Source organism: Momordica charantia (assembly GCF_013281855.1).
Source record: "Momordica charantia cultivar OHB3-1 chromosome 10 unlocalized genomic scaffold, Mcharantia_2.0 BLBB01000010.1, whole genome shotgun sequence".
Lineage (NCBI taxonomy): Eukaryota > Viridiplantae > Streptophyta > Magnoliopsida > Cucurbitales > Cucurbitaceae > Momordica > Momordica charantia.
Window position 1 is genome coordinate 15,977,381 of NW_028275158.1, and position 23,546 is coordinate 16,000,926.

The 23,546-nt window shown below is 38.2% G+C and overlaps 2 protein-coding genes and 1 pseudogene across 3 annotated transcripts; 2 read left to right on the forward strand and 1 right to left on the reverse strand.

The window, feature by feature from the left end:
- The first annotated feature begins 1,802 nt into the window (after positions 1-1,802).
- On the forward strand, positions 1,803-20,706 carry EMB2769 (Cwf15 / Cwc15 cell cycle control family protein). Of its 2 annotated transcripts, XM_022302375.2 has the most exons (9): positions 1,803-1,959; positions 2,159-2,318; positions 18,522-18,625; positions 18,767-18,808; positions 18,892-18,979; positions 19,312-19,414; positions 19,643-19,746; positions 19,854-20,011; positions 20,289-20,706. In XM_022302375.2, the coding sequence occupies exons 2-8, from the start codon at positions 2,188-2,190 to the stop codon at positions 19,975-19,977; spliced, it is 696 nt and encodes a 231-aa protein (XP_022158067.1). In that variant the 5' UTR covers positions 1,803-1,959; positions 2,159-2,187; the 3' UTR covers positions 19,978-20,011; positions 20,289-20,706. The 2 variants fall into 2 exon arrangements, with proteins under 2 accessions (XP_022158067.1, XP_022158066.1); XM_022302374.2 differs by lacking the exon at positions 20,289-20,706 and having other exon boundaries at positions 19,854-20,175.
- Positions 11,166-18,508, forward strand: LOC148208669 (uncharacterized; annotated as a pseudogene).
- On the reverse strand, positions 20,250-23,036 carry ABCG26 (ABC-2 type transporter family protein). The gene is made up of 8 exons (XM_022302373.2): positions 22,769-23,036; positions 22,528-22,683; positions 22,110-22,293; positions 21,757-22,035; positions 21,395-21,676; positions 20,996-21,280; positions 20,793-20,900; positions 20,250-20,525 (listed from the first exon to the last, which is right to left on the reverse strand). The coding sequence occupies exons 1-8, from the start codon at positions 22,990-22,992 to the stop codon at positions 20,256-20,258; spliced, it is 1,788 nt and encodes a 595-aa protein (XP_022158065.2). The 5' UTR covers positions 22,993-23,036; the 3' UTR covers positions 20,250-20,255.
- Between the last annotated feature and the right edge of the window lie 510 nt (positions 23,037-23,546).

A 23,546-nucleotide genomic window follows, 5' to 3' on the forward strand; every position in this document is an offset into this window, starting at 1 on the left:
CGTTAGAGACTTATTGCTAGTGGTATTAGGTCTTGGTTGACTCATGGGACGTTCTTCCTTATTTCATATATATATTTTTTTACCGAACTATTAGTTGTGCTGATTATTATTGTTATTTAAAACCAGGACAAATTTTGAATTGTGGAAACAAATAATTGAGACTTACTTTATTTGGATTATTAGCCACTAAGGCAATTATGAGTTTTCTAGGATCTGGTTCTTTTCTTGATTTGAATTATTAGCCACTGAGGAAAATATGCATTTCCAGGTTTTTCGATTGCGACAGAAACCCCACGGGTTTTCCACTTCATGTTTCATTATTGGGAAAAAGGGTGAATAGTTATGGCAACGGTACCCCATTCCTTGTAGTGAAATTGGGGGCGTTACATTTCTTCTCCTCTCATTTGTGATCTTGATTTCTCTCTCTCATCTCTTCTCTCTCCCCTCTCTTGCAAATTTGTTTCCTCTCTCCTCTCTAATCTTTTTTTTTTCTCTTCTATCGTTGGATTGCTCATGCTAATTTTTTTCTACCTCTCTCTTCTATGGTTGGATCACTCATTTTTTTCTCTCCTTTCTCTATTGATCTATTGTTCTTTTTTTTCCTGTCGCTCATTTTTATCGCCCTATTACTTTTTTTTCCTATCACTTTGTCACTCCTTTTTCGTATTGCTCTGTCTCTCCTTTTTTCCTATTGCTCTGTCGCTCCTTCTTATCGCTCTTCTTTTTTCAATCGCTCTATTGCTCTTCTTTTTTCTCTCTCCTCCCTATTCTTTTTTCGCTCCTTTGCTTTGTCGCTCCTTTTTATCGCTCTATCACTCTCTTTTTTTTTCTATCGCTTTATTTCTCTTGTTTTTCTTTCTCTCCTCTCTCTCCTTTTTTTTCTAACATCGTACGCTAATTGTTTTATCTCTCTTCTTTCTCTCTCTTCTTTCTCTCTCTTCTATCACTCCTTTGTTTTCTCTCCTCTCTCTTAATGGCTCATTTTTTTTTCTCTCATCTCTCTCTTATATTGCTATCGTCGGCCTTTCCCCATTCTCTCGCTAACACTCTCTCGCTAACGCTAGTGAGTTTCCCCAATTTATCTCGCTAACTTTGACAAAATTTTCCAATTATCTCGCTAACACGGGAGAACGAATAATAGAGATGAAAAATATGGAGATTCTATGGAAAAAAATTGAAAAACAAAATAAAGAATTAGAAGAAAATTTTGAAAAAGAGAAAAATATAAAGAATAAAAAAAATTGAAAAACAAAATAAAGAATCAGAGAAAAATTTTGAAAGAGAAAAATAAAGAATAAAAAAAATTGAGTTAAAAAATTTGAAATGAAAAAAATAAGGAAAAAATGGTGAAGGTCTCAAGAGGAGAAAATACGTGATTGAGAGAGAGGAAAGAGTGAGTGAAAAGTAATTTGAGGTGAAGTTAGAATAAGAAGGTTTTTATAATCAAATTATATATCATTGATGCCTCTCAAATTAATATAATTTATGCGATTCTTCACATAGATTTGAAAGTTTAGGGACTAACTTTGTAATTTAACCTTAATTTTTGTCAAGAAATTAATGCGAGAGTATAAATTGGTACAGCTATCTTAATTTAGAATTCAATTGTATGTAACCAAAACTTTACAGTAATAATTATCCAAATGAGTATATCTAAAGAGTAATTGATACGATCGTATTTTATAATAAAAATAGAACAAAAACAAAAACTTTATCGTAAAATTTGATATGCGGTTTTTTTCTTAAAATTCCTTCTAAAATTAGCCGCCGGTCTGCGGGTTTCGCTTGTCGAACCGAAATTGGGAATTTGGATTTAAACCCGATTCGCAACAAAGCCTGAATTCTCAATTACTTGACGGCTGACCTCTCGCACGACGATTTTTCCTCTTTCATAATCATCAATCTCTGGTTTCAAATCCGCAGGCCGATCGGTAATCAGTCAGAAAGGAGATTTCTGAGGTAATCCCCTACCGTCCTTTTTCATCTTTTGGATTCAAACTTCAAGTTTTCATTTTTGTTCATTCAATTTGATTCGTATCAAGTTTCCGACCTAGGGTTTTCTTTGGTTTGTGTGAGTGCGTTTTTTCACATATTACCGATACTTTCGTTCTTACTTTCCGATCTGAAGTACCGTCTTTCATTTTCTTGGCATTTCAAGGGCCGAGGAGACGAGTAAAAAATCTAGAGATGACTACTGCAGCTCGACCTACATGGGCACCGGCTAAAGGTGGAAACGAACAAGGTGGCACTCGAATTTTCGGCCCCTCCCAGAAATATTCCTCCAGAGACATCGCTTCTCATACGACCTTGAAACCCAGGTACATATTTTTAAGAGATATAATAGTTTCTTGTATTAGGAAGATGGAGCAGAGGGCGCTCTTACTATAGTTTGTTGGTCACGTTCGTTCATTAACTTCTCATTCAGTAGAGTACTTTGTACCAAGTTTCTCGTCTAGGCTGTTTTTAGTCGGCTGTGTGTTGTGGCTTGTGAGGGATAGTGGTCGCTCCTCCGCTCAGGAGTTCCTTGAGGTCTTTGTGACGTGCTCTGAGTTTTCTAGTGGGAGTGTATTGTTCTTAACTGTAATTCTGAGAACTAAATTGGTTTACTTGTATGCCTTTTCTGATAATTGGGTATGAAGGGCCTCGCTCCTTGTATTATATGCTCATGGTCTACACCTACTAATTTCTCAAGAAAACTTTGCCCACTTTCCACTTGATGCTTGAACTCAAAGACTTTGGAGAGAATCAGTCATACATCCCAAGTCCTTACCGTGAATCACCCTGGGTGTTTAGCCAAGGAGAAACTTCCACTGCAGGTTATCCTCGTTTATTTTTAATCACAAGGATACCGACCAATTAATACCCAACTTTCCCAGTAACTCACTGGGATGGAGGCTGGGGATTTAAGTTGTGTAACGTCATGGTCTGGGCTTTCTTTCTATACTCAATCCAAAGTAGAAAATTGAAGGATAATTCATAAAAAAAATTAAAATTCAAGGGGCTACATGCAAATCAACATGGAGACCTATGGCAAATTTATTATTATTTTTTTTGTCATTTCCAAATAGATTGATCGATCCTATTTCTGTAAAGGGAGGGGGAAGGAAAAAACAATGGAAGAAAATGAATCATAAAGGGTATTTGGTTTTGCAAACCACTTGATGCTTGGCTGCCTGCGAAAAATGGTTTGACACTTGTCAAGATGAATTATTTTTAACCTTGTAGGGTTGACGACTTAATGCTTGTAATTATCCTTAACTTTTTACTTTAAATTTCATCGATATGAACGATATTACAAAAGGAGCACCAAAGGAGTAAGTAGTAACAAAAAGTTGTCCCATTGGTGTGTATAGAAGTTAAGAGAGTTGAGAAAAAAAAAGAAGATTTGACTTGACACACCAAGAGGTCAGTACACCAAGACGAGTCTGACAGGAAAATATAATTTGACCAATGGCTCTTTATTCAAAGTTATAGATTCTTCTTTTGCATTCCAACCAAATATGTCATCGACATAGATTCACAAGAAAGTGTCAAAACATTCTGCCGTAGAATTTCTCTTTGATCTTGGAACTTTTGGCCATAAATAAAAATCAATAAACAAAGTGAGAAAATGGCATATTGAAGTGGAAAAGTGTAGTAGAAATTGCTTACCGCAAGTGTACGGGTCAAGCTTTAATAAAGTGGTAAGTCAAATACCGATATCGTCCTGGATTGGGTTTCTAGATCACTCAAGTACCACAGATACAATCGCTCACTTTTATTTAGAGAATCAAACTAAAATTGGAGAATATAATCAAAGGAAATAAACAAGCAATAACAAAGATAAAAACAATGGGGAGAAAGGTCCTAGGGAATTGATTTCATCTATTGAATCTATGAACCAACTACTTAATTAATCAAGATTGAACGAATTATTAATTCTATAGGCCAAGAACTCTCAAATCTCAACTGTCCCTCCCGAGCGCAAGCTAATTCTCCTTACCAATTATGAAACCAATATCCCTATCTAGTTTCTATAACAAGTAAAGACTTTATTGAATAAGTCTTTTAACGACCTCTAAAGAACTTATAAATCTCCCGATCTTAAAACCCCTTTAGTTATGCATCCCAATTCTAACTCTAAACCACCTCTCCCGAGCGTAAGATTTCAAATCTAAAATCAATCGATCTATGGCTAGTAGATTCAAGGTATGAAGCGTAGAGAAGCATAAATAGAACATTCATAAACATTCAATCAAGAAAACTAAACAATCAATGCTTAAAGTTCAATGGCTACATCAATCCCTAAGATGAGAGGTTTAGCTTCTCATATTCAATGTAAAACAATAAAATCACAATGAGAAGTCCATAACAAAACTAGAAAAATCAAGGGAGAGGAGAAGAAACTATGTTCGGCGTGTCAATCGTCCGTCCCCGAAGCGACCTCCACGATCCCGAGCCTTGAAAATCACTTTTCTAAGCTCTCCAATGGTCTCCTTGCCCTCTAATTTGGCCAAAAAGGCAAACTGCCATAAAACCTCTTCAAAACTCCCCTTTTTCGGCGGTCTCGACAACTTTTTTATAAAAAGTTGTCGGGGCAGCGTTGTGGCACTATATATAGGGCCATGGTGCTACACTATTCACAAATGCGAGATATAAACTTCGGAGTGCCGTGGCGCTCTAGGCTAGCGCCGTGGCATCTCCTCTGGTTTTTAGCTCCAAATCTTCTTGTTATTCCATCTTGGTCACTTTGATTCCGATTTTTCTCTCATTTTGATCCAGAAATGTCTCGTTTCCTCCCGATGCTTTATTCCTGCAAAATATATCTTATGTGCTTAAATTTGTCACAAAGAAACGAAAACTAACAAATAATTTCAATATAAATCTCATGAAATGTAGCTCACAAAGTGTGCTATCAAAAAGGTTGAAGATGAAGCCCCAAAGCGTGACTGTGTATTTCACCACTATTTTTGCAATGTTAGTAGTAGTTTGGACTGCTGGTTTTGAGGTAGAACCATTGGAGTTTCTTTTTTGGATACCGTCATTTTGGCTTAAGCCTTGAAGGGTAAGCGACCGCAGTAAGAAACTACCTTTCTGTGGAAGGGAGGACTTCCATAACATTTTACAGAAGGTACAAAGGAGGTTGGCTTACCATCAGTAAGATGATTGAAGAAAGATTTAATTGTGAATAAGCCCTGGCTATCAAATAGTCACTTTGTGGAATCTCCACCTATGGACAAAGTGAAACCTTTTATGAAATCTATGAATTCTAAGTGGTCACCTCTTTGTCCAAAATGTTGATAAAGGGTGATGTTCTAAAAGACATGTAAAGGATCACAAGCCTATTTAACATAATATTTTCATGAAGAGTGTGGGGAAAAAATCGTCATGGGTGGTCCATTGGTCCAAATGGGTCAGGGTAAAGTGAGAGGGAATGAGTTCAAATCCCATGATGGCCACCTACCTTAGGAATTTCCTATGTGTTTCCCGGTACGAAATGTGTAGGATTTAGGCGGCTGCTCCATGAGATTAGTCGAGGTGCGCGTAAGCTGGTCCGAACATTCACGAATAACCCAAAAAAAAAGGTGAAGGGAAAAGATTCTTGGGAATTTATTAGGTAGGAAAATGTTGACTTTCCATTATGCAACTAAACCTAGAGGGTCTTAGTCCCGTCAGTAACATTAACAATGTGTCTTGTGGTGAGATCTGAAGTTTGAACAAGGACAGAGCTTCCAGATGTGCGTTAAAGGACTTCTTGTGCTAGTAAAATAAAATTTATTAGCATGCTACCAACAGATGGAGCATTGTATTTGCTAGCACGATCTACTTTTCTAGATCTTCTTTACCATAAATAGAATCTTTAGAGCCATTTCGGAGGGAAGTGTTATTTTCCTTAATCTTGCCTTAGCCAAGGGCCTTTAAGTCTCTTGCAAGAAGAGTAGCAATAGACATTATTCCACCTTGACTTTGGTGACTTCTTGGAGTCCACATTGACATTCCCATAAACACTACATAGATTTCTTTATTCTTTTTATTTTGGGATAATTCTAGGAGCTACAAAAATCTAGTGAGAATAGGCATTAGAGTTAATCTATCCACTCTAGCAGACTGGAAATATGGTTGTTCTTTCTTCCACTTGTCAATTCTTTGTTCATTTTCTTTAAAGATTGGGTTACAACAGGAGAAAATCTGAGGATTCCCTAAAAGGGCATGCCAAGGTTAATCAAGGGAGGATTCCCAAAGAAGTCGAGGTTTTCTCGTGAATCTTTGCTAAGGTAGAAAACTCAATGCATCTCTTCCTATATTGCCCTTTTGTAGTTGCTTGTTGGGCGAATTTGCTTAACACGTTCAATGTTAGCTGGTTGCTAAATAACAAAGCTTTGGATGTGTTTGTAAGCTCATAGTTGGGACAAGTGTTAGAGGCCTAGCGAACATCCTTTGGTCTAATTTAGTGGTGGTTTGTTGTGGAGAGGTATGAAAGAAATAGAAGGATATTCCACCAGATACGATACTTATGGGATCTTGTTGAAAATATTTGTTTCTTTATGGTCTTCTATTACTAAACCCTTTTGTACCCAAATTGGGAGACTTACGTGTTGGCAGAGTGGGGATATCACATCCCTCTTTTGTACTTTCTCTTTTCAATAATGAAAGTTTCGTTTCTTATTAAATAATAATAATAATCATTAATATATAAATAAATAAAATGGGGGCTTTACTCACTACGTGTGCACTTGCATTGACAATTCGTGTTACTTTTGTGACGGTGACTCACTTCTTATCCCTTGCTTTTCTGTGAACCAAGCCTAGGCACTCTAAAACACTAATGCTGACGAAAAACAAAAAATGAGAGTAGAAATGTAAATGAAGATATGTAGCTCCATTTAGAGCCAAGACCTCTAATATGAACGATATTAAGAAGTAATCCTAGTCCACCCCTTTTATCGAAGTCTTTTCAATGTCAAGTTTGAAGATCACTCCTTTGATTTTCATGTTCCAATATTTCACAATTCATTCACAATAAAGATAGAACCTGTGATTTTCCTACCTGTTAAAAAGACAAACTGATTAGAGAAATAGTGCTATATTGCTTGCTTAAGCATGTCGGTAGGAACTTGACAAGGCTTTGGTAGACTCCTGTATCCAAGTTGATAGGTCTACATTCAGTACTTTTAGATGGGCTAAGGGATTAGGGACAATGAACGTTTCTTTAATTTCTCATTTTGAAAAAAGCCTTGAATTATCTATCAAAAAAATCAGGTTCAAGGATATTCCACTTTTTTTGTGAAAGAAACAATTTCATTGATATATGAAATTAATTACATGGAGCCCATATAAGGGAGTACAAAAGCCCATAGATGGGTTACAAAAGGAACTTCCAATTGGATAGGAGGGAAGTGTAGCTATAGTAAAGAAAAGTAGAAGTTTTACACCAAGATATAACTTTAAACACTATAGCATCAAAAAAACGATCAAAAGATTGTGACTTGTCAATGAAGATCCTTTGATTTCTTTCACCCCAAGTAGTCCACAGAAAAGCTAGAATCAAAATTTGTCCATAGCTGTTCCTTTATGTTTTTGAAGGGGTGTCCCACTAAGGTGTCCTCAAGGAAGTAATGCTGTGGACCAACCAAAAGCCAGGAGGATGACCTTCCAAAAATCAGATGCAAAGGTACAAGAACTGAAGAGATGTTGTTGAGATTCCATGCTGTACTTCCAAATGATACACCATTGTGGAGAAATAGCCATAATGGGGAGTCTTCTTTGTAGCTTATTGTTGGTACTGATGGCTCGGTGACTAAGTTCCCATAGGAGGACATTCATTTTTTTAGGGCAATTTCCTTTCCAGATAATGTTGTATAGGCTAGTTTGTGGTGTCTGGTTGCTATGTGTGAGGTCCTTTGTGAGGCAGCTGGTGGAAAAAGAACCATTTTGTAGATTCTAGTAAACAACATCCCTATCTGTTGTTAATTGAATCTTTGATAGCCTAAAGCTAAGATCAACCCATTCAATTATCTCATCATCTTTAAGATTCCGCCTTAATCCCAAATTCCAGCAAGCTGTAGATTCGTCCCAGATATCAGAAATTGGGGCGTCCTTTCTTGTTGACAAAGTGAAAAGGAGGGGGAAGGATTGTTTAAGAGGCAAACTATTCGGCCAAGGGTGATCCCAAAAGGAAATATTCCTTCCATTTCCGGTTTTAAGGACCGGCCGGTCAAAAATCAAATTTTGCATCTTTGTAATGGCAGCCCATGGGCTTTTTGCAGAAGGTTGTGATGTAGAGATAGGTTTGAGGTTCCATGATGCTTTACCGAATTTTGCCTCGATCACCTTCCTCCAAAGAGATGTTTCCTCTATAATGAATCTCCATATCCATTTTGCAAGGAGATTTCTGTTCTTCATCTTCATATTAGCAATCCCTAGGCCCCCCATATGGATTTGTTGCTGTATAGTGTCTCTTCTGATGAGGTGCAGTCCACTACTGTCTTTGATACCTTTCCACAGAAATCTTGTGTAGATGCTGTCCATAGTATGTGCTACTTTTGATGGCAAGGGAAAGAGGGAAAGATAGTAAGTAGGGAGGTTCGATAAAGTAGCTTGTATGAGTGTACGTCTACCGCCTTTGGAGCGATAGGAGGATTTCCATGATAGGAGACGTTTCTGAATTTTCTCAATCATTGGGTCCCAAAAAGAGAGAGCCCGGTGCTTACCATGAAGGGGTGATCCAAGGTATGTGGTCGGCCAAGTCCCCCAATTTACAAGCAAATTTAGATTGAAGAGCTGTCAGTTCATATTCTCCAAGATTTATCCCAAAATTTCTGACTTTTGGTGATTTATGTTGAGCCTCGATGCCTCCTCAAAAAGCCTAATGATGTTGAACATGTTTGTGAGGGAGAGGTTTTCATAAGAGGAGAAAAGGATGGTGTCATCAGCAAATTGCAGATGATGAATGGCCACTGAGTTGTTTCCCACATCAAAACTTTTAATAAAGTTGATGTTTGTTGCATGTGACATAAGTCTACTATAGACATCAACAACCATAATAAATAAAAAGGGAGAGAGGGGGTCACCTTGACAGAGGCCCCTAGAAGCAATAAGTTTACCCTGAGGACGATCATTTATAATGATTAAAAAATTTGTTGATGAGATACACCCCAAACCCATTTTCTCAATGTGTGATCGAAACCCTTGGCAGCATGAACTTCATCAAGGAAGTCCCAATCCACTTTGTCTAAAGCCTTCTCCAGTCCTTTTGAGGTGCAAGGCGCACCGCAAGGCGACGAGTCCTTTGATCGCCTTGAGGCGAGAGGCGATAAAAAGGCGACGCCCGATTGAAGTGAGGCGCACCTTAATAAATAAGTAAAAATTATATATATAGTGCATAAATTACCTTAAAAAAATCAATACCAAAATAGTAAATGTCAACAAGATGCATAAAACAACCAAATTCTATAAGTTTAGTTCCAAATAAAGACAAGCAATATTAAGAAATTCTAGAGTCTGAAATAGAACAAAAAGTAAATATAAGTAATCAAAGCTCATCATCCTCATCTAAATCTAAATTCTCTTCATCTTGGACGTCCTCACAATCTTCCTTTTCCAATTCTTCTTCTTCTTCGGTGTCATCATCATCATCACTAACCACAACTTGCACTGATTTTCGAACTCTTAAAGTTGTAGGAGCGGGAGTAGCAGGCGACTTTCCTTTAGATCTTGCATATGTTCTAGTTTGCCTCATGGGCTCTCTGACACCATTGGCCTCGGCTACATCTCCTCATGTGAGGTCGTCATCATCAAAGACCAACTCATTTTCTTCTTGACCATCTTCTTCTTCGAGTGTTCCGATCAACCATTCATTACTTTCATCAATATGATCCAAAGTAATTGGATCAAGTTGGTCTTGTAGAGTGTAACGCTCTTTAAGTGCTTGGTTATATTTATATAAACCTAGTCATTAAGACGCTTTTGCTCTAACCTGTTCCTCTTCTTGGAATGAATCTACAGAATTATTAACGAATGTAGAGTCAAAAGTGGATTTTTCAATCTTCAACTAACAAGGGAAAAACTAAATTATTCTCACTTACGTGTTGAAAAACACTCCAATTGCGCTCACAGCCAGAAGCACCGCACGTTAGACTAAGGACTCTCACAGCTAACTTTCGTAAAATTGGAGCGTTAACACCATAAAGAGACCACCATGCAGCTGTGCACATATTAAACAAATGATTTAGAATTTTAGTAGTTCAAACTTAAATATTTCTATTAAAAATTTAAAACTAAAAGTAATAAATAATGTCATTACCTGGTGTTTTAACACCCCTCGTCCTTATTGCTACATTACTCGAAAACATGCCTTTTGCTTCAGTGTACAATTATAATTCGATTGAACATTGAACTTGATCATCGATAGATGGTATTAATCGTTCTATAACTTTGATCAGACCATCCATGACCTCAGGATCTTGCATAATTCTCTCTTTGTGGTTATAGAAAAGAGATGGATTCAAATAATATCCGGCTGCATGTAAAGGCCGATGAAGTTGACAATCCCACTTTTTATCAACAATCTCCCAAATCGGTCTATTCTTCGCCTCATTTCCATTAAAACCACTCTTAATAGCCTCTTTTGCCTTATCCATAGCTTCGTAAATATAACCCATAGCCGGTTTATCACCATCTACTAGCCTCAACACACGAACTAAAGGGCTTGATGCTTTCAAAGTAGTGTTTTCGAGGTGCACCCGGGCGCTCGCCTCAGGCGAGAAGGGAGGCGTTTTCGCCCAGGTGCGCCTCGCAAGGTGCCCAGGCGAGCGCCTTCAATCGGGCGCTCGCCTTTGGGCGCCTTGGCGTGCCTCGACGCGTCTGTTGCCTGAGGCAAGGCGATCGCCTCCTTCAAGGGGGCGATCTGTCCTTTTTTTTTTATTTCTTTTTAAAGGGTTTTCTTTTTTAAAAACCCTCCCCTGCGCGACGTTCTCTGCCTCCCCTTCCTCTCGACATTCATGATTCACCTTCAGAAACATCAATCTCCGCTGGCCGGCCGTCGCCCGCTTCCCTGTCGCCACTGTCGTCAACCGGCGTCACCGTCTGCTACCGTCGCAGTCGCCGCCGCTCACTCCGATAGTCCGACTTTCGTAGGTTTTTTTTTTTTAAAATTTCTTATAACTCATTTACTCCTTTTCGTTTCCTCTCTTTTATTTCACACAAAAGTTTTCTAAATCTTTGACTTTCTTCACACTTCACAGTGACTCTTTAGTCTTTCCTTTACAATTTTTTTTTATCTTCCAAATTTGAATTATATTAGGATGGAAGAAGGTGGAAACAAGCGCAAGCATCTCGGTTGGCAATACATCATATTGGATGATCCGAAAGATACAAACACGTGCAAATGCATGTTTTGTGGAAAAATTACCAAAAGTGGAGTTTGCCGAGCAACAAACCATTTGGTTGGGGGAAATCGAAATGTAAAGCCATGTTTGAAATGCCCAACTAATGTGAGAGAAGAATTGGAGGAGTATGAAACAAGAACAAAAGCAATAAGGGAAGAGAGTAATGCCCTCCCAACGTATGAAGATTTAACTTTGATCGAAGAAGATGATCAAGATGAGATGGAAGTAGTTGGTGGTAGTGGTAGTGGATCACAAGCGAACAAGAATTACAGGTGGTGTTAAAACCACCGCGACCAATTGGGCCAATAGATAAATTTGTTTATCAACATCCTGGAAAAGTTGTTGATGATAGAAATCGATTGAAGAGGTTAGAGGAATGAACTATTACTGAAAAATATGATAAAAAGGGGAGAGATGCTACAGTGCAATTCATCATGCGTTGGATATATCAAGCAGGTATTCCTCTAAATACTATTCGCTTGAGAAGTTTTGAAGTGATGCTAGAAGCTGTGGGCAATTTGGCCTTGGTTTGATACCTCCTTCTTATCATGAAGCTCGAGTAAGGTACTTGAAAAAAGAAGTACAGTCCACAAAAAATCTGATGGGTGATCATGAGGTAGAATGGAAGAGAAATGGTTGTTCGCTGATGTCAGATGGGTGGACTGATAGGAGGGATAGGACACTAATCAACTTTTTAGTTCATTCATCTGTTGGAATGTTGTTTATGGAATCCATCGATGCATCTTCATGCATCAAAACTGGAGAAAAGATTTTTCAACTCTTAGATGGCATGGTGGAGAAGATTGGAGAAGAAAATGTTGTCCAAGTTGTGACGGATAATGCCTCAAACTATGTCCTAGCTGGAAAACTTTTAGAAGCCAAGAGACCTCATCTATATTGGACACCATGCGTTGCTCATTGTCTAGATTTAATTTTGGAGGATATTGGAAAGATTGAGCAGGTGAAAAGGTGTCTTAGGAAGGCTGTGGCACTTAGTGGTTTTATTTACAACAACTTGTACGTGCTAAACATGATGAGAGAATTTACTAACCAACATGAATTGGTAAGATCAGCAGTGACTCGCTTCGCAACTTCATTTTTAACCCTAGCCAGTATTCACATAAATAAAGCCAATTTGAGGAAGATGTTTATTTCTGAGAAAGGGACCACCTCTAAATGGGCGAAGGACCCAAAGGGGAAGAGAGCAGCTGAAACCGTTACGATGCCATCTTTTTGGAATTCAGTTGTGTGTACTTTGAAAGCATCGGGCCCTTTAGTTCGTGTGTTGAGGCTAGTAGATGGTGATAAACCGGCTATGGGTTATATTTACGAAGCTATGGATAGGGCAAAGGAGGCTATTAAGAGTGGTTTTAATGGAAATGAGGCGAAGTATAGACCGATTTGGGAGATTGTTGATAAAAGGTGGGATTGTCAACTTCATCGGCCTTTACATGCAGTCGAATATTATTTGAATCCATCTCTTTTCTATGACAACAAAGAGAGAATTATGCAAGATCCTGAGGTCATGGATGGTCTGATCAAAGTTATAGAACGATTAATACCATCTATCGATGATCAAGTTCAATGTTCAATCGAATTAGAATTGTACAATAAAGCAAAAGGCATGTTTTCGAGTAATGTAGCAATAAGGACAAGGGGTGTTAAAAACCAGGTAATGACATTATTTATTACTTTTAGTTTTAAATTTTTAATAGACATATTTAGGTTTGAACTACTAAAATTCTAAATCATTTGTTTAATATGTGCACAACTGCATGGTGGTCTCTTTATGGTGTTAATGCTCCGATTTTACGAAAGTTAGCCATGAGAGTCCTTAGTCTAATGTGCAGCATTTGTTTAATTATGCATGGTGGTCTCTTTGTTTAATTATGCAAGATTCTGGCTGTGAACGCAATTGGAGTGTTTTTCAACACGTAAGTGAGAATAATTTGGTTTTTCCCTTGTTAGTTGAAGATTGAAAAATCCACTTTTGACTCTACATTCGTTAATAATTCTGTAGATTCATTCCAAGAAGAGAAACAGGTTAGAGCAAAAGCGTTTTAATGACTTGGTTTATATAAAATATAACCAAGCACTTAAAAGAGCGTTACACTCTACAAGACCAACTTGATCCAATTACTTTGGATTATATTGATGAAAGTAATGAATGGTTGATCGGAACACTCGAAGAAGAAGATGGTCAAGAAGAAAATGAGTTGGTCTTTGATGATGACGACCTCACATGGGGAGATGTAGCCGAGGCCAATGGTGTTAAAGAGCCCATAAGGCAAACTAGAGCATATGCAAGATCTAAAGGAAAGTCGCCTGCTACTCCCGCTCCTACAACTTTAAGAGTTCGAAAATCAGTGCAAGTTGTGGTTAGTGATGATGACACCGAAGAAGAATTGGAAAAGGAAGATTGTGAGGACGTCTAAGACGAAGAGAATTTAGATTTAGATGAGGATGATGAGCTTTGATTACTTATATTTACTTTTTGTTCTATTTCAAACTCTAGAAGTTCTTAATGTTAGCTTGTCTTTATTTGGAACTAAACTTATAGAATTTTTTTGTTTTATGCATCTTATTGACATTTACTATTTTGGTATTTATTTTTTTAAGGTAATTTATGCACTATTAAGGTGCGTCTTGCTTCAATCGGGCGTCGTCTTTGTATCGCCTCTCGCCTCAAGGCGATCAAAAGACTCGTCGCCTAGCGGTGCGCCTTGTGCCTTGAAAACACTGTTTCAAAGTATACACGATTGAATTCCAAAAAGATAGCATCATAACGGTTTCAGCGGCTCTCTTCCCCTTTGGGTCCTTCGCCCATTTAGAGGTGGTCCATTTCTCAGAAATAAACATTTTCCTCAAATTGGCTTTATTTCTGTGAATAGTGGCTAGGGTTAAAAATGAAGTTGCGAAGCGAGTCACTGCTGGTCTTACCAATTCATGTTGGTTAGTAAATTCTCTCATCATGTTTAGCACGTACAAGTGGTTGTAAATAAAACCACTAAGTGCCACAGCCTTCCTAAGACACCTTTTCACCTGCTCAATCTTTCCAATAACCTCCAAAATTAAATCTAGACAATGAGCAGCGCATGGTGTCCAATATAGTATTTAGAGGAATACCTGCTTGATATGTCCAATGCATGATGAATTGCATTGTAGCATCTCTCCCTTTTTTATCATATTTTTCAGTAATAGTTGATTGCTTTAACCTCTTCAATCGATTTCTATCATCAACAACTTTTCCAGGATGTTGATAAACAAATTTATCTATTAGCCCATTTGGTCGCAGTGGTTTTAACACTGATGGACTACAAGAGTTACTACTTCCTCCTCCACTTCCACTTCCTCTCCCTCTCCCATTCCCACCTATACTACTCACATTATCACCTGTGTTTATTCTTATTCGATTGTTCATTGGGGTTGATGTTAATCCACTACCACTACCACCAACTACTTCCATCTCATCTTGATCATCTTCTTCAATCAAAGTTAAATCTTCATACGTTAGGAGGACATTACTCTCTTCCCTTCTTGCTTTTGTTCTTGTTTGATACTCCTTCAATTCTTCTCTCACATTAGTTGGGCATTTCAATCATGCCTTTACATTTAGATTTCCCCCAACCAAATGGTTTGTTGCTCGGCAAACTCCACCTTTGGTAATTTTTCCACAAAACATGCATTTGCACGTGTTTGTATCTTTCGGATCATCCAATATGATGTATTGCCAACCGGGATGCTTGCGTTTGTTTCCACCTTCTTCCATCCTAATATAATTCAAATTTGGAAGATAAAAAAACATTGTAAAGGAAAGACTAAAGAGTCACTGTGAAGTGTGAAGAAAGTCAAAGATTTAGAAAACTTTTGTGTGAAATAAAAGAGAGGAAACGAAAAGGAGTCAATGAGTTATAAGAAATTAAAAAAAAAAAAAAACCTACGAAAGTCGGACTATTGGAGTGAGCGGCAACGGCAACGGAGGCGGCGGCTGTGACGGTAGCAGACGGCGACGCCGGTTGACGACAGTGGCGACGGGGAAGCGGGCGACAGTTGGCCAGCGGAGAGTGATGTTTCTGAAGGTGAATCGTGAATGTCGAGATGAAGGGGAGGCAGAGAACGTTGCGCAGGGGAGGGTTTTTAAAAAAGAAAACCCTTTAAAAAGAAATAAAAAAAATAAAAGGACAGATCGCCCCTTGAAGGAGGCGATAGCCTTGCCTCAGGCAACAGGCGTGCCGAGGCACCCAAAGGCGAGCGCCCGATTGAAGGCGCTCGCCTAGGCACCTTGCGAGGCGCACCTGGGCAGAAACGCCTCGCCTCTAGCCTGAGGCGAGCGCCCGGGTGTGCCTCGAAAACACTGAATGGAAGAAGGGGTCAATCTGAACCTTGGTAAGGTTTGTGGGAGATGAATGAATACATGCCTCTGCAGGGATGAATCCAAATGGATTTTCCTTGATTTTAATGGTTGCTTCCATCAAGTCAAGTCTCGATAGGGTTTTCTTAGCTATTTCGATGAAACTGCCGCAAGCATCTCTGATGAGCTTCAAGGTACCTTTTGTCCCATTTATCCAGAGGAAGATTTCGGATTTTTATCCAGCCCCCATAAGATAGAACTTTAGGAGATATATTTGGGTCAAGTTTGCTGATATAAAAAATTTTCAGGTGGAAGCTGCCGACCTTATACCAATCTTTGAAGCCGCAGAGGATGAGGCTTTGTTCTCTACCTTCACATTGAAGGAGAGCTTTATCTGCCGTAAAAGGATTAAGGGTACAGAAAAAACTGATGTGTTCTCTTAGGGCTCTTGTAATTTTGAACGGTAAATGTCTCCTCATAACAATAATGGATGATTCCAGCTGAAGCTTGCATAGTCACATGTAGGCGTATTCTGTGTCCTTTTAGGCTGTGGGTGTTGTGTTAAATCAACAATTGACTTCTTTTTGAAGAATTCTGTTGTAAGTTTGTAACGACTGTAAGAAATTGGGTTTAAGGATGTTCTAACTATTTTGGAAGAGTTCATTGTATCGTTGGGGGCCCTAGGCTTTGTTGCCAATAACATTTGGGTGCCTCTGTTTTTCTCTTCCTCAAAAGTTCTTTAAGAGCTTGAATTAAGGTTCTAGAGAATCCATTCGGGAGATTTGCCTTTTGCAAAACGTTTGAGAAAAGAAAGAGAGGACCTTCCTTTTCTAGATGCAGGTTAAATGTAAGACACTTGCATTCTTGCCATCACAATCGATTATTTCTGAATTAAAACTTATACTCCTTTACAAGCAGACCATATGAAAAAATGAGGAACCTTTTATCACCATTAAAAAGCCACAAGTTCTTGCATTTTTTATTCCATATTATGTCTTCTTTAAGAGTGAAACCGTGAAGGGTGGTTCTTACTGACTTTCTATTAGCAAATTCCAATAAGTTGAGAGTTCTGCTCTTCCAAAATAACCATCTTAATTTACTCGATAATCTTCAGCTTGCTGAAATGAATATTGTCAAAGTAATTATATGATTTGGTTTTCTGACTCGAGATTTAAGTTTACACGTGAAGGAGTGAGCAACAAAGTTGTTTTCCTGAAAAATCTTACACAGTTGTAATTTTCTTATTGGAGTTCAATTTCTTTTTTTTTTTTTTTTGATAAGAAACTTATGTATTAACTCAGCAAAAGATGACAACCTAAGGGTTGGGCAGGGGGAATCCCACCCAAGGACTAAATCAACTCTTTCCAGTTGTTTATAGCCATGGAAAGGTTGTACTTACAAAAGAATTTTCTATAGTTGATGCACCACCAAGAGGCTGTGCTGTACATTTCTAAAAAAATCTCAAAAATCTCAAAAGAAACATTCTTATCCTCAAAAGTCCTCTAATTTGCTTTCCATCCATAAATGCCAAACAAAAGGTCTAGCAGCACAACCCCACAGAAATTTCATCTTGCTAGGGAGATTCCACCTGTGCAACACTTCTGAAAGCCAATCATCAATTTTATTTGGGATACAAACCGAAACCCCAAAAATATCCAGAAGGAAGTTCCACTTTGGTGTGCAAGGGACCATAGAAACCCCTCCCCGCTTTGAAGAAGTGAATTTCCAGATTGCCAAAAGGAGAGAAGATCTTACTAAAGGGGTACACTCCATCCGCAGGCAAGCAGAACGAGTTGAGTAGGTCCCTGTTTTGTCCAAGGACCATCTCGCTTGATCTTCTCCTGCTCCAAGTCTGACTACATCGATTTAGCTAATAAAATTCACCCAGTTAACTACCTCCCAATCAAAAGGGCATCTTCGAAAGTCTAAATTCTAGTCGTTTTCATCTCTGTTCCAGCACTCCTCTATTGTAGCTTCTTTCTTTGTAGAAATGTTAAACAAGGCGGGGAGGGAATGTTTCAAAGGTTGCTCACCCACCCATCTATCCGACCAGAACTTTATTCTATTGCCGGCTGACACCTTAAACTCTAGGAATCTGAAGAAGGCAGTGTTTTTATAGATGTCGAACCAAGGCCTTCCTTCCGCTTTTGATAGAACCACACTTTCGCTTTGGAGTTCAATTTCAGCTGAAAAGATCCACATTAGTTATCTTTTTAGTCTTATGACCACTTCCACATACTCTATGACTATGAGAGGAGCTTTTGATAGAACTTGTCTAGAGAGACTCATTACCAAGGGAGAATTAGAGAGCCAATCTCTTTCCTAATACCAAACACAACAAAATGCCAAAAATATTAAGAACTATCTACCTGATCCAATGTGTAGATCCCTGCTACAATGCTAACGGATGCAGGACTCACACTACAAGTTACATTCTCTTTCCTTTTAACAACTACTCTCCCTTTTGTACCCTCTTTATACGATATACATTTATAATTGGGGGCCTATCACTTTTATCTAGGCATTCACTGAACCCTGCACAAACATCATGAATGGCTTCAAAATCTCTAGAGAAGAGAAGAGAGCTCCATCTATGAGTTCCCACAATTATATTCATTCAATAATTAACTTCAATCTGGTATTACAAGTGAGCCATATCAGCCTTGTTATTTTCTCAAAATGAGAATTCACTAATCTATTTTTGATTGGCTAATGGTTATTTTTCTTTGTTTATGTTTTCTTGGATATGTTGTTACTTTCTTCCAAGATTTGCAAGTCTCTAATTACCTGTCATTTATATGTAGAAAGGAAGGACAGGATACTCATGATGAATTGCAAAGGAGGAATCTCAGGGATGAGTTGGAAGATCGTGAAAGGAGGCATTTTTCATCAAAGAATAAGTCATATGGTAAACACATCCATTCTTTAGAAAAATGTATAATGAGTTATTTGTTTATTCTCACGTCACTTATGGTTTTGTTCGAATATCCTTTTTTCATGCTGTCGTGTTTGCAATGAGTTTATCATGATTCACTTCCATAATTTGCAGATGATAGAGATCATAGGAAAGGAAGTCAATTTCTGTTAGAAGGTGAATTCACCTGCTCCTGTGTTTACATTTAATAACACATCCGGTAATCTTTTATTTCACCAGTTATTTTTTATGCTTATTAGGAGGAAAGAGAGATATTGAAGATCGTATTATTCCTCGAAGTTTAGATGCTGACGATTCTGATGTGGATGTCAAAAGTGATAATGAGAGGTTAGTTGGTTGCCTTTCCATTTTACTAATTTATCAATGAGGTTGTTTCTTATAAAAAAAATATATGAATTTATTAATCATATTATTTTCTTAGCCTTTTCTCTTAATTCTTACTAGAGACAACTTTATTTACTCGTGTGTTTTTAAAATTTACATCCTTTGTCCTCACTTGGTAGTCTAGCTTCCCTTTATTGAGTAAAGTTGTATTTACATTACTGCACATACTATTTTGCAAAACAGAATAATTTAATTTGAGATGCAGAATATGTGTTGAAGTATATGATATTCATGGTTTGAAGTTTAGTATTGAAGTATCTAATGTTTTATGGTAGTGACGACGACGACGACGACAACGATGATGAGGATGATACTGAAGCTCTCTTGGCTGAGCTTGAGCAAATAAAGAAGGAAAGAGCAGAGGAGAAGCTTCGAAAGGTGAGCCTTTTGTCTATCCAGATAGCTTCATGATATGGTCTCGTGCTTGTAGTGGTAACCTTTTCTTTTCTTCAAGATTTAAGAAGGAATGCACCTCGAACCAAGTGATTAGCAGTTGAGATTGCATGAATGGTGATTAGTTGAATCTTTTAAGATCAATGAGATCCAAAATATTGAGTTTAAAATTTTTGCTTCGTCAGTTGCTTAAATCTGTAATATGATGTATAGGAAATACAAGAGCGAGAGGAAGAGCTTAAAGTGAAGGAAGCAGAGTTACTCCGAGGAAATCCACTGCTTAATGAGCAACCCTCCTCTTTTAGTGTCAAAAGAAGGTCAGTTCACCTGATTTAGCCATTTTTCATGACTTCATTTGTTTATTTGGTGCACGTACGTGAACTTCTATTCTGATTACACAACCTCCTATACATTTCTGGATCAGATGGGATGATGATGTTGTATTCAAGAACCAGGCCCGAGGCGAAACAAAGACCCCTAAGCGTTTTATAAATGATACCATCAGGAATGACTTCCACCGAAAATTCTTGCACAAGTACATGAAGTAACATGGTTATCAAAATCCACCGGAGCGAGATCCAAGTAACAATTCTATGTATCATAATGTATTGAAAGTGATGGACATTTGTTTGAGCACAATATCAAATCTCAACCTTCATGTTACAGCTTTTATAAAGTATGTATGCCTTGGATATTTCAGTCTGTCCTCTGAATTGAATGAAGTACAAGGATTCGAAACTTGACTACGAATGAATCTTAAATTGCTCTTGGCTCATATTTTACATTTGATTGACGAAGTGTCTGAAGTAATGATGTTCTGTTTTGATCAAATATTGGATTGAGTGATCCTTTTGTGCAGGCAAAAGTAGGCACATAATCTGTAGGCGAGGATCATGGCTAGCAGAATCCAGACTTCTTGTAAGCCGCCATTGAGGTTGACAGTGTCAAATGAGGTAGAACTCTGCAGAGTGCGGCAGCCTTGTGGGCTTTGGCACTCATATAACTGGTCTCCTGAGTACTGCACTTTTAGAAGTAGTCTGAACCCATAATACATGAATGATACATATTTCATCCATCGCATGAACTTCGGTATATGCTGCAACATACCCACCCACCAAAATATCAACTTTATTTGCATTTCAATTTATCCCAAATTATGATTTGCTTCTAGTTTAATCTTGTTTCAACAGTTTCAACTTTATTTTACTTTGGTCCTTGTAATTTGGTCTCTTATGATCTGGTTTAACTTTATAAATCGTTCCTAAACCGTTGTTTTACTCCTTTGGAAAACCTATCAACTTTTTCCTATTATTTACCTGACAATAGTATAATCAGAGCAGATGTATAGTGAGTTTTGAAGTACCTGTACGTAGTAGCCTCCTGTTAGAAGAAATAACATTAGTATCAAAGAAGCAACCATACCAGCTCTTCTAATACTCAGAACTGCAGCTCCAAACAACTCTCCTGCCCCCTAATCACAAAAACTAAGTCATCTCATGTCCTCTGTTTCACAAATCATTCATCAAACAAGACAATAATGTTGGAATAGTTTCAATTTTCAAACACCTGGCTTGTCACTGCAACCAATAATATTGCAAACAATGTCAGCAAGAAACATGTTACTGTTCTGTTGAAGTCAACCATGAAGTAGAGAATGAGCATGAACAGAGTTGGATAGAGCACATGTGCAATCATGTCGCATAGCGTGCTGCTCATGTAGTACACGCTTAGTCGATACATATCCGCTTTTCTCTCTTTCACCAAATACACCTTTTCAAATGGGAACACATACACTGCTCCGAAGATGGATGAAGATGTCCAAAATATGCAGATGTAGAACAATAAGCCGATCTGAAAAACCAGTTAAATTGCCCTAACTTATCAGGTTAAACTTTTAGTTTTAGCAGCAGTTTAGTTTTGTTTAGTTTAGTTTGTTGATATTGTCTTGGAAATCGTAACAAGAACCTGGTCTCGCAATTGAGGTTCAGTGTCGATCTTGGATTTCCACCAAAGAAGCCCCAACAGCAGTGCAACTCCAACCGCTTGAACTAGCCTTAGTTTGTCAAAGTAATCCTTACTCCTTTCTTTGAATGTCCTCTTTGAAACAATCCTAAATTGTTCCCACCAGCTTATTGTCCAGTCCTTCCCAACCTGGGCAGCTAATTGTAGATGTTCTGGTGCCTTAGCAGCATGGTTCTTTCTTCTTTCTTGAACCTCCAATTGAGTTTTGTACTTGAGTTGCAGGTACTAAAGAAATCAAATAAAAAAAACACATGTTGAGAAATAAATGCTTTCAACGTATTGTGACATTTAAAGACACTCCCCACCTTAATAATCGTTTTGTCTGTGTCGAGAGAGCCTTGGGATTCCGATACGTCTTCGGGAAGACTTATGTCGCCGACTTGTCCGGTAGCTAGATCGAGCAAGAACTCTGCAGGGTTCATGGGGATTTGTGGGATAAATCTCAAAGATGAGAAGTATTCCATTGATTCTCTAGCCTTTCCATAGTATACAGGATAGCCTTCTGCCATGAGTAGAAGTTTGTCAAACATGTGAAACATTTTGCTTGATGGTTGGTGTATTGTTGTGATTATTGTCCGTCCGGCCTGTGTAAGGTGGAGTTTTAATATCTTTAGACATAAACAAGTTCATGTTGTACTCCAACATTTACTTTTGCTACCTTGGCAAGTCCTTTGAGGACTAGAAGAAGTCTATTTGCTGAGTTCGAATCAAGGCCTGAAGTTGGCTCATCGAGTAATAGAAGGGAGGGATCGATCAAAACTTCATATCCTATGCTTGTTCTTTTTCTTTCTCCTCCTGATATTCCTTTGCCAAAACCACCACCAATCTTTGTGTTGCGACATCTGCAGTTTGAAAAAGCTACAAATTGGGATAGGATATAGAACAAAGATGTAAAAACAAGAACCAGTCCCAATAAAACTGCAGAATAAATGGAGTTGTAAGGTAATGGTACTTCCTAAGAAAATCATATATTTATTTAGATAAATCCATAAAAAAACCGTCAGTTAAAAGAGGCGAAATCAAAGTAGTTGTCTATAAACAAAACACCACTTGCTATACCCCAACGCACACCACACCTTTCAAGTCCTAGCTCTTTCACTATCATGTCTACTCTCTCGTACTTTTGCTGTCGGTTCATATTGCTCGGTAGCCGAAGAAATGCGGAGAAAAGTAAGGTCTCTTCGACCGTTAGTTGCGGGAACAGCACATCGTCTTGAGTCACAAACCCAATCCTGTTAGTAAGTAGTGATCAAGAGGTTATTAGAACTTGCGACACTAATACTCAATCAGGAAATGCTTCAAAACAGAGAAAGTGACCTCCTTTTAAGGGCAGCAGTATAGGGTATGTCATTGTAGGTAATGTTTCCCTTGACATTGTCAAGTAATCTTCCTCCAATCACTTTCAACAAGGTTGTTTTGCCACTGCCAGAAGCCCCCATCAAAGCAAGTATTTCCCCAGGCCCAACTCTTCCTGTTATGCCCTTCAAGATTTTCTTGTAGCTGTCTTCATACATGTTGATTTTTGAGGCCGCTTTTGACATTATTGCCTTCACTGGGTTGCTGTTTTTGGTGGAGCCTTCCTTCTTCCTCACCTTGTACTCCACATCTTCAAACTGCAGAACGTGCAAAATTCAAAGATGCTCATTCAAAGTAAACAGTAAAATTGTACATTTCAGCAAATACCTTGAGGAATATGGGGAGTGGGCAACTCCTATTGGCATTAAAACTCTCAATTTCAATGTTAACTTCAGAGTAGTTGTGTCTGATGTCTTGAATTTCATCATCCTCTCTCCTAATTTCCATGGTTGTTAAGAGAGAGAGAGGGATGATTAAGGTTGTGTTTGGAATATCTGAAACTTGGAATTAATGGGAGGGAGGGATTTCGGAATGTCAACTGTATCAGACCCAAAACTTGCCTACATATCAAAGGCAGGATGTTGCTTGGTGAGCCACAGGCTTCCCATGCTTAGGGTTTTTGGATTAACAAAGTCATTGGTTTATTTCACACACACAAATTGCTTCTATAATGGGCCTTTCCCCAAATGCACATGCCAAGGGCATGACTGGAAGTATGCACTTTTTGGGGACTTAGATT

Coding starts and splice junctions, on each gene's coding strand:
- ABCG26 (XM_022302373.2), bottom strand. CDS start 22,992: ATGTCAAAAGCGGCCTCAAAAATCAACATGTATGAAGACAGCTACAAG. Junction 22,036..22,109: donor TCCTCAAAGGACTTGCCAAG/GTAGCAAAAGTA, acceptor CACCTTACACAG/GCCGGACGGACAATAATCAC. Junction 20,526..20,792: donor CAGGAGGCTACTACGTACAG/GTACTTCAAAAC, acceptor GGTATGTTGCAG/CATATACCGAAGTTCATGCG.
- EMB2769 (XM_022302375.2), top strand. CDS start 2,188: ATGACTACTGCAGCTCGACCTACATGGGCACCGGCTAAAGGTGGAAAC. Junction 18,626..18,766: donor ATCAAAGAATAAGTCATATG/GTAAACACATCC, acceptor CATAATTTGCAG/ATGATAGAGATCATAGGAAA. Junction 18,980..19,311: donor GTCAAAAGTGATAATGAGAG/GTTAGTTGGTTG, acceptor GTTTTATGGTAG/TGACGACGACGACGACGACA.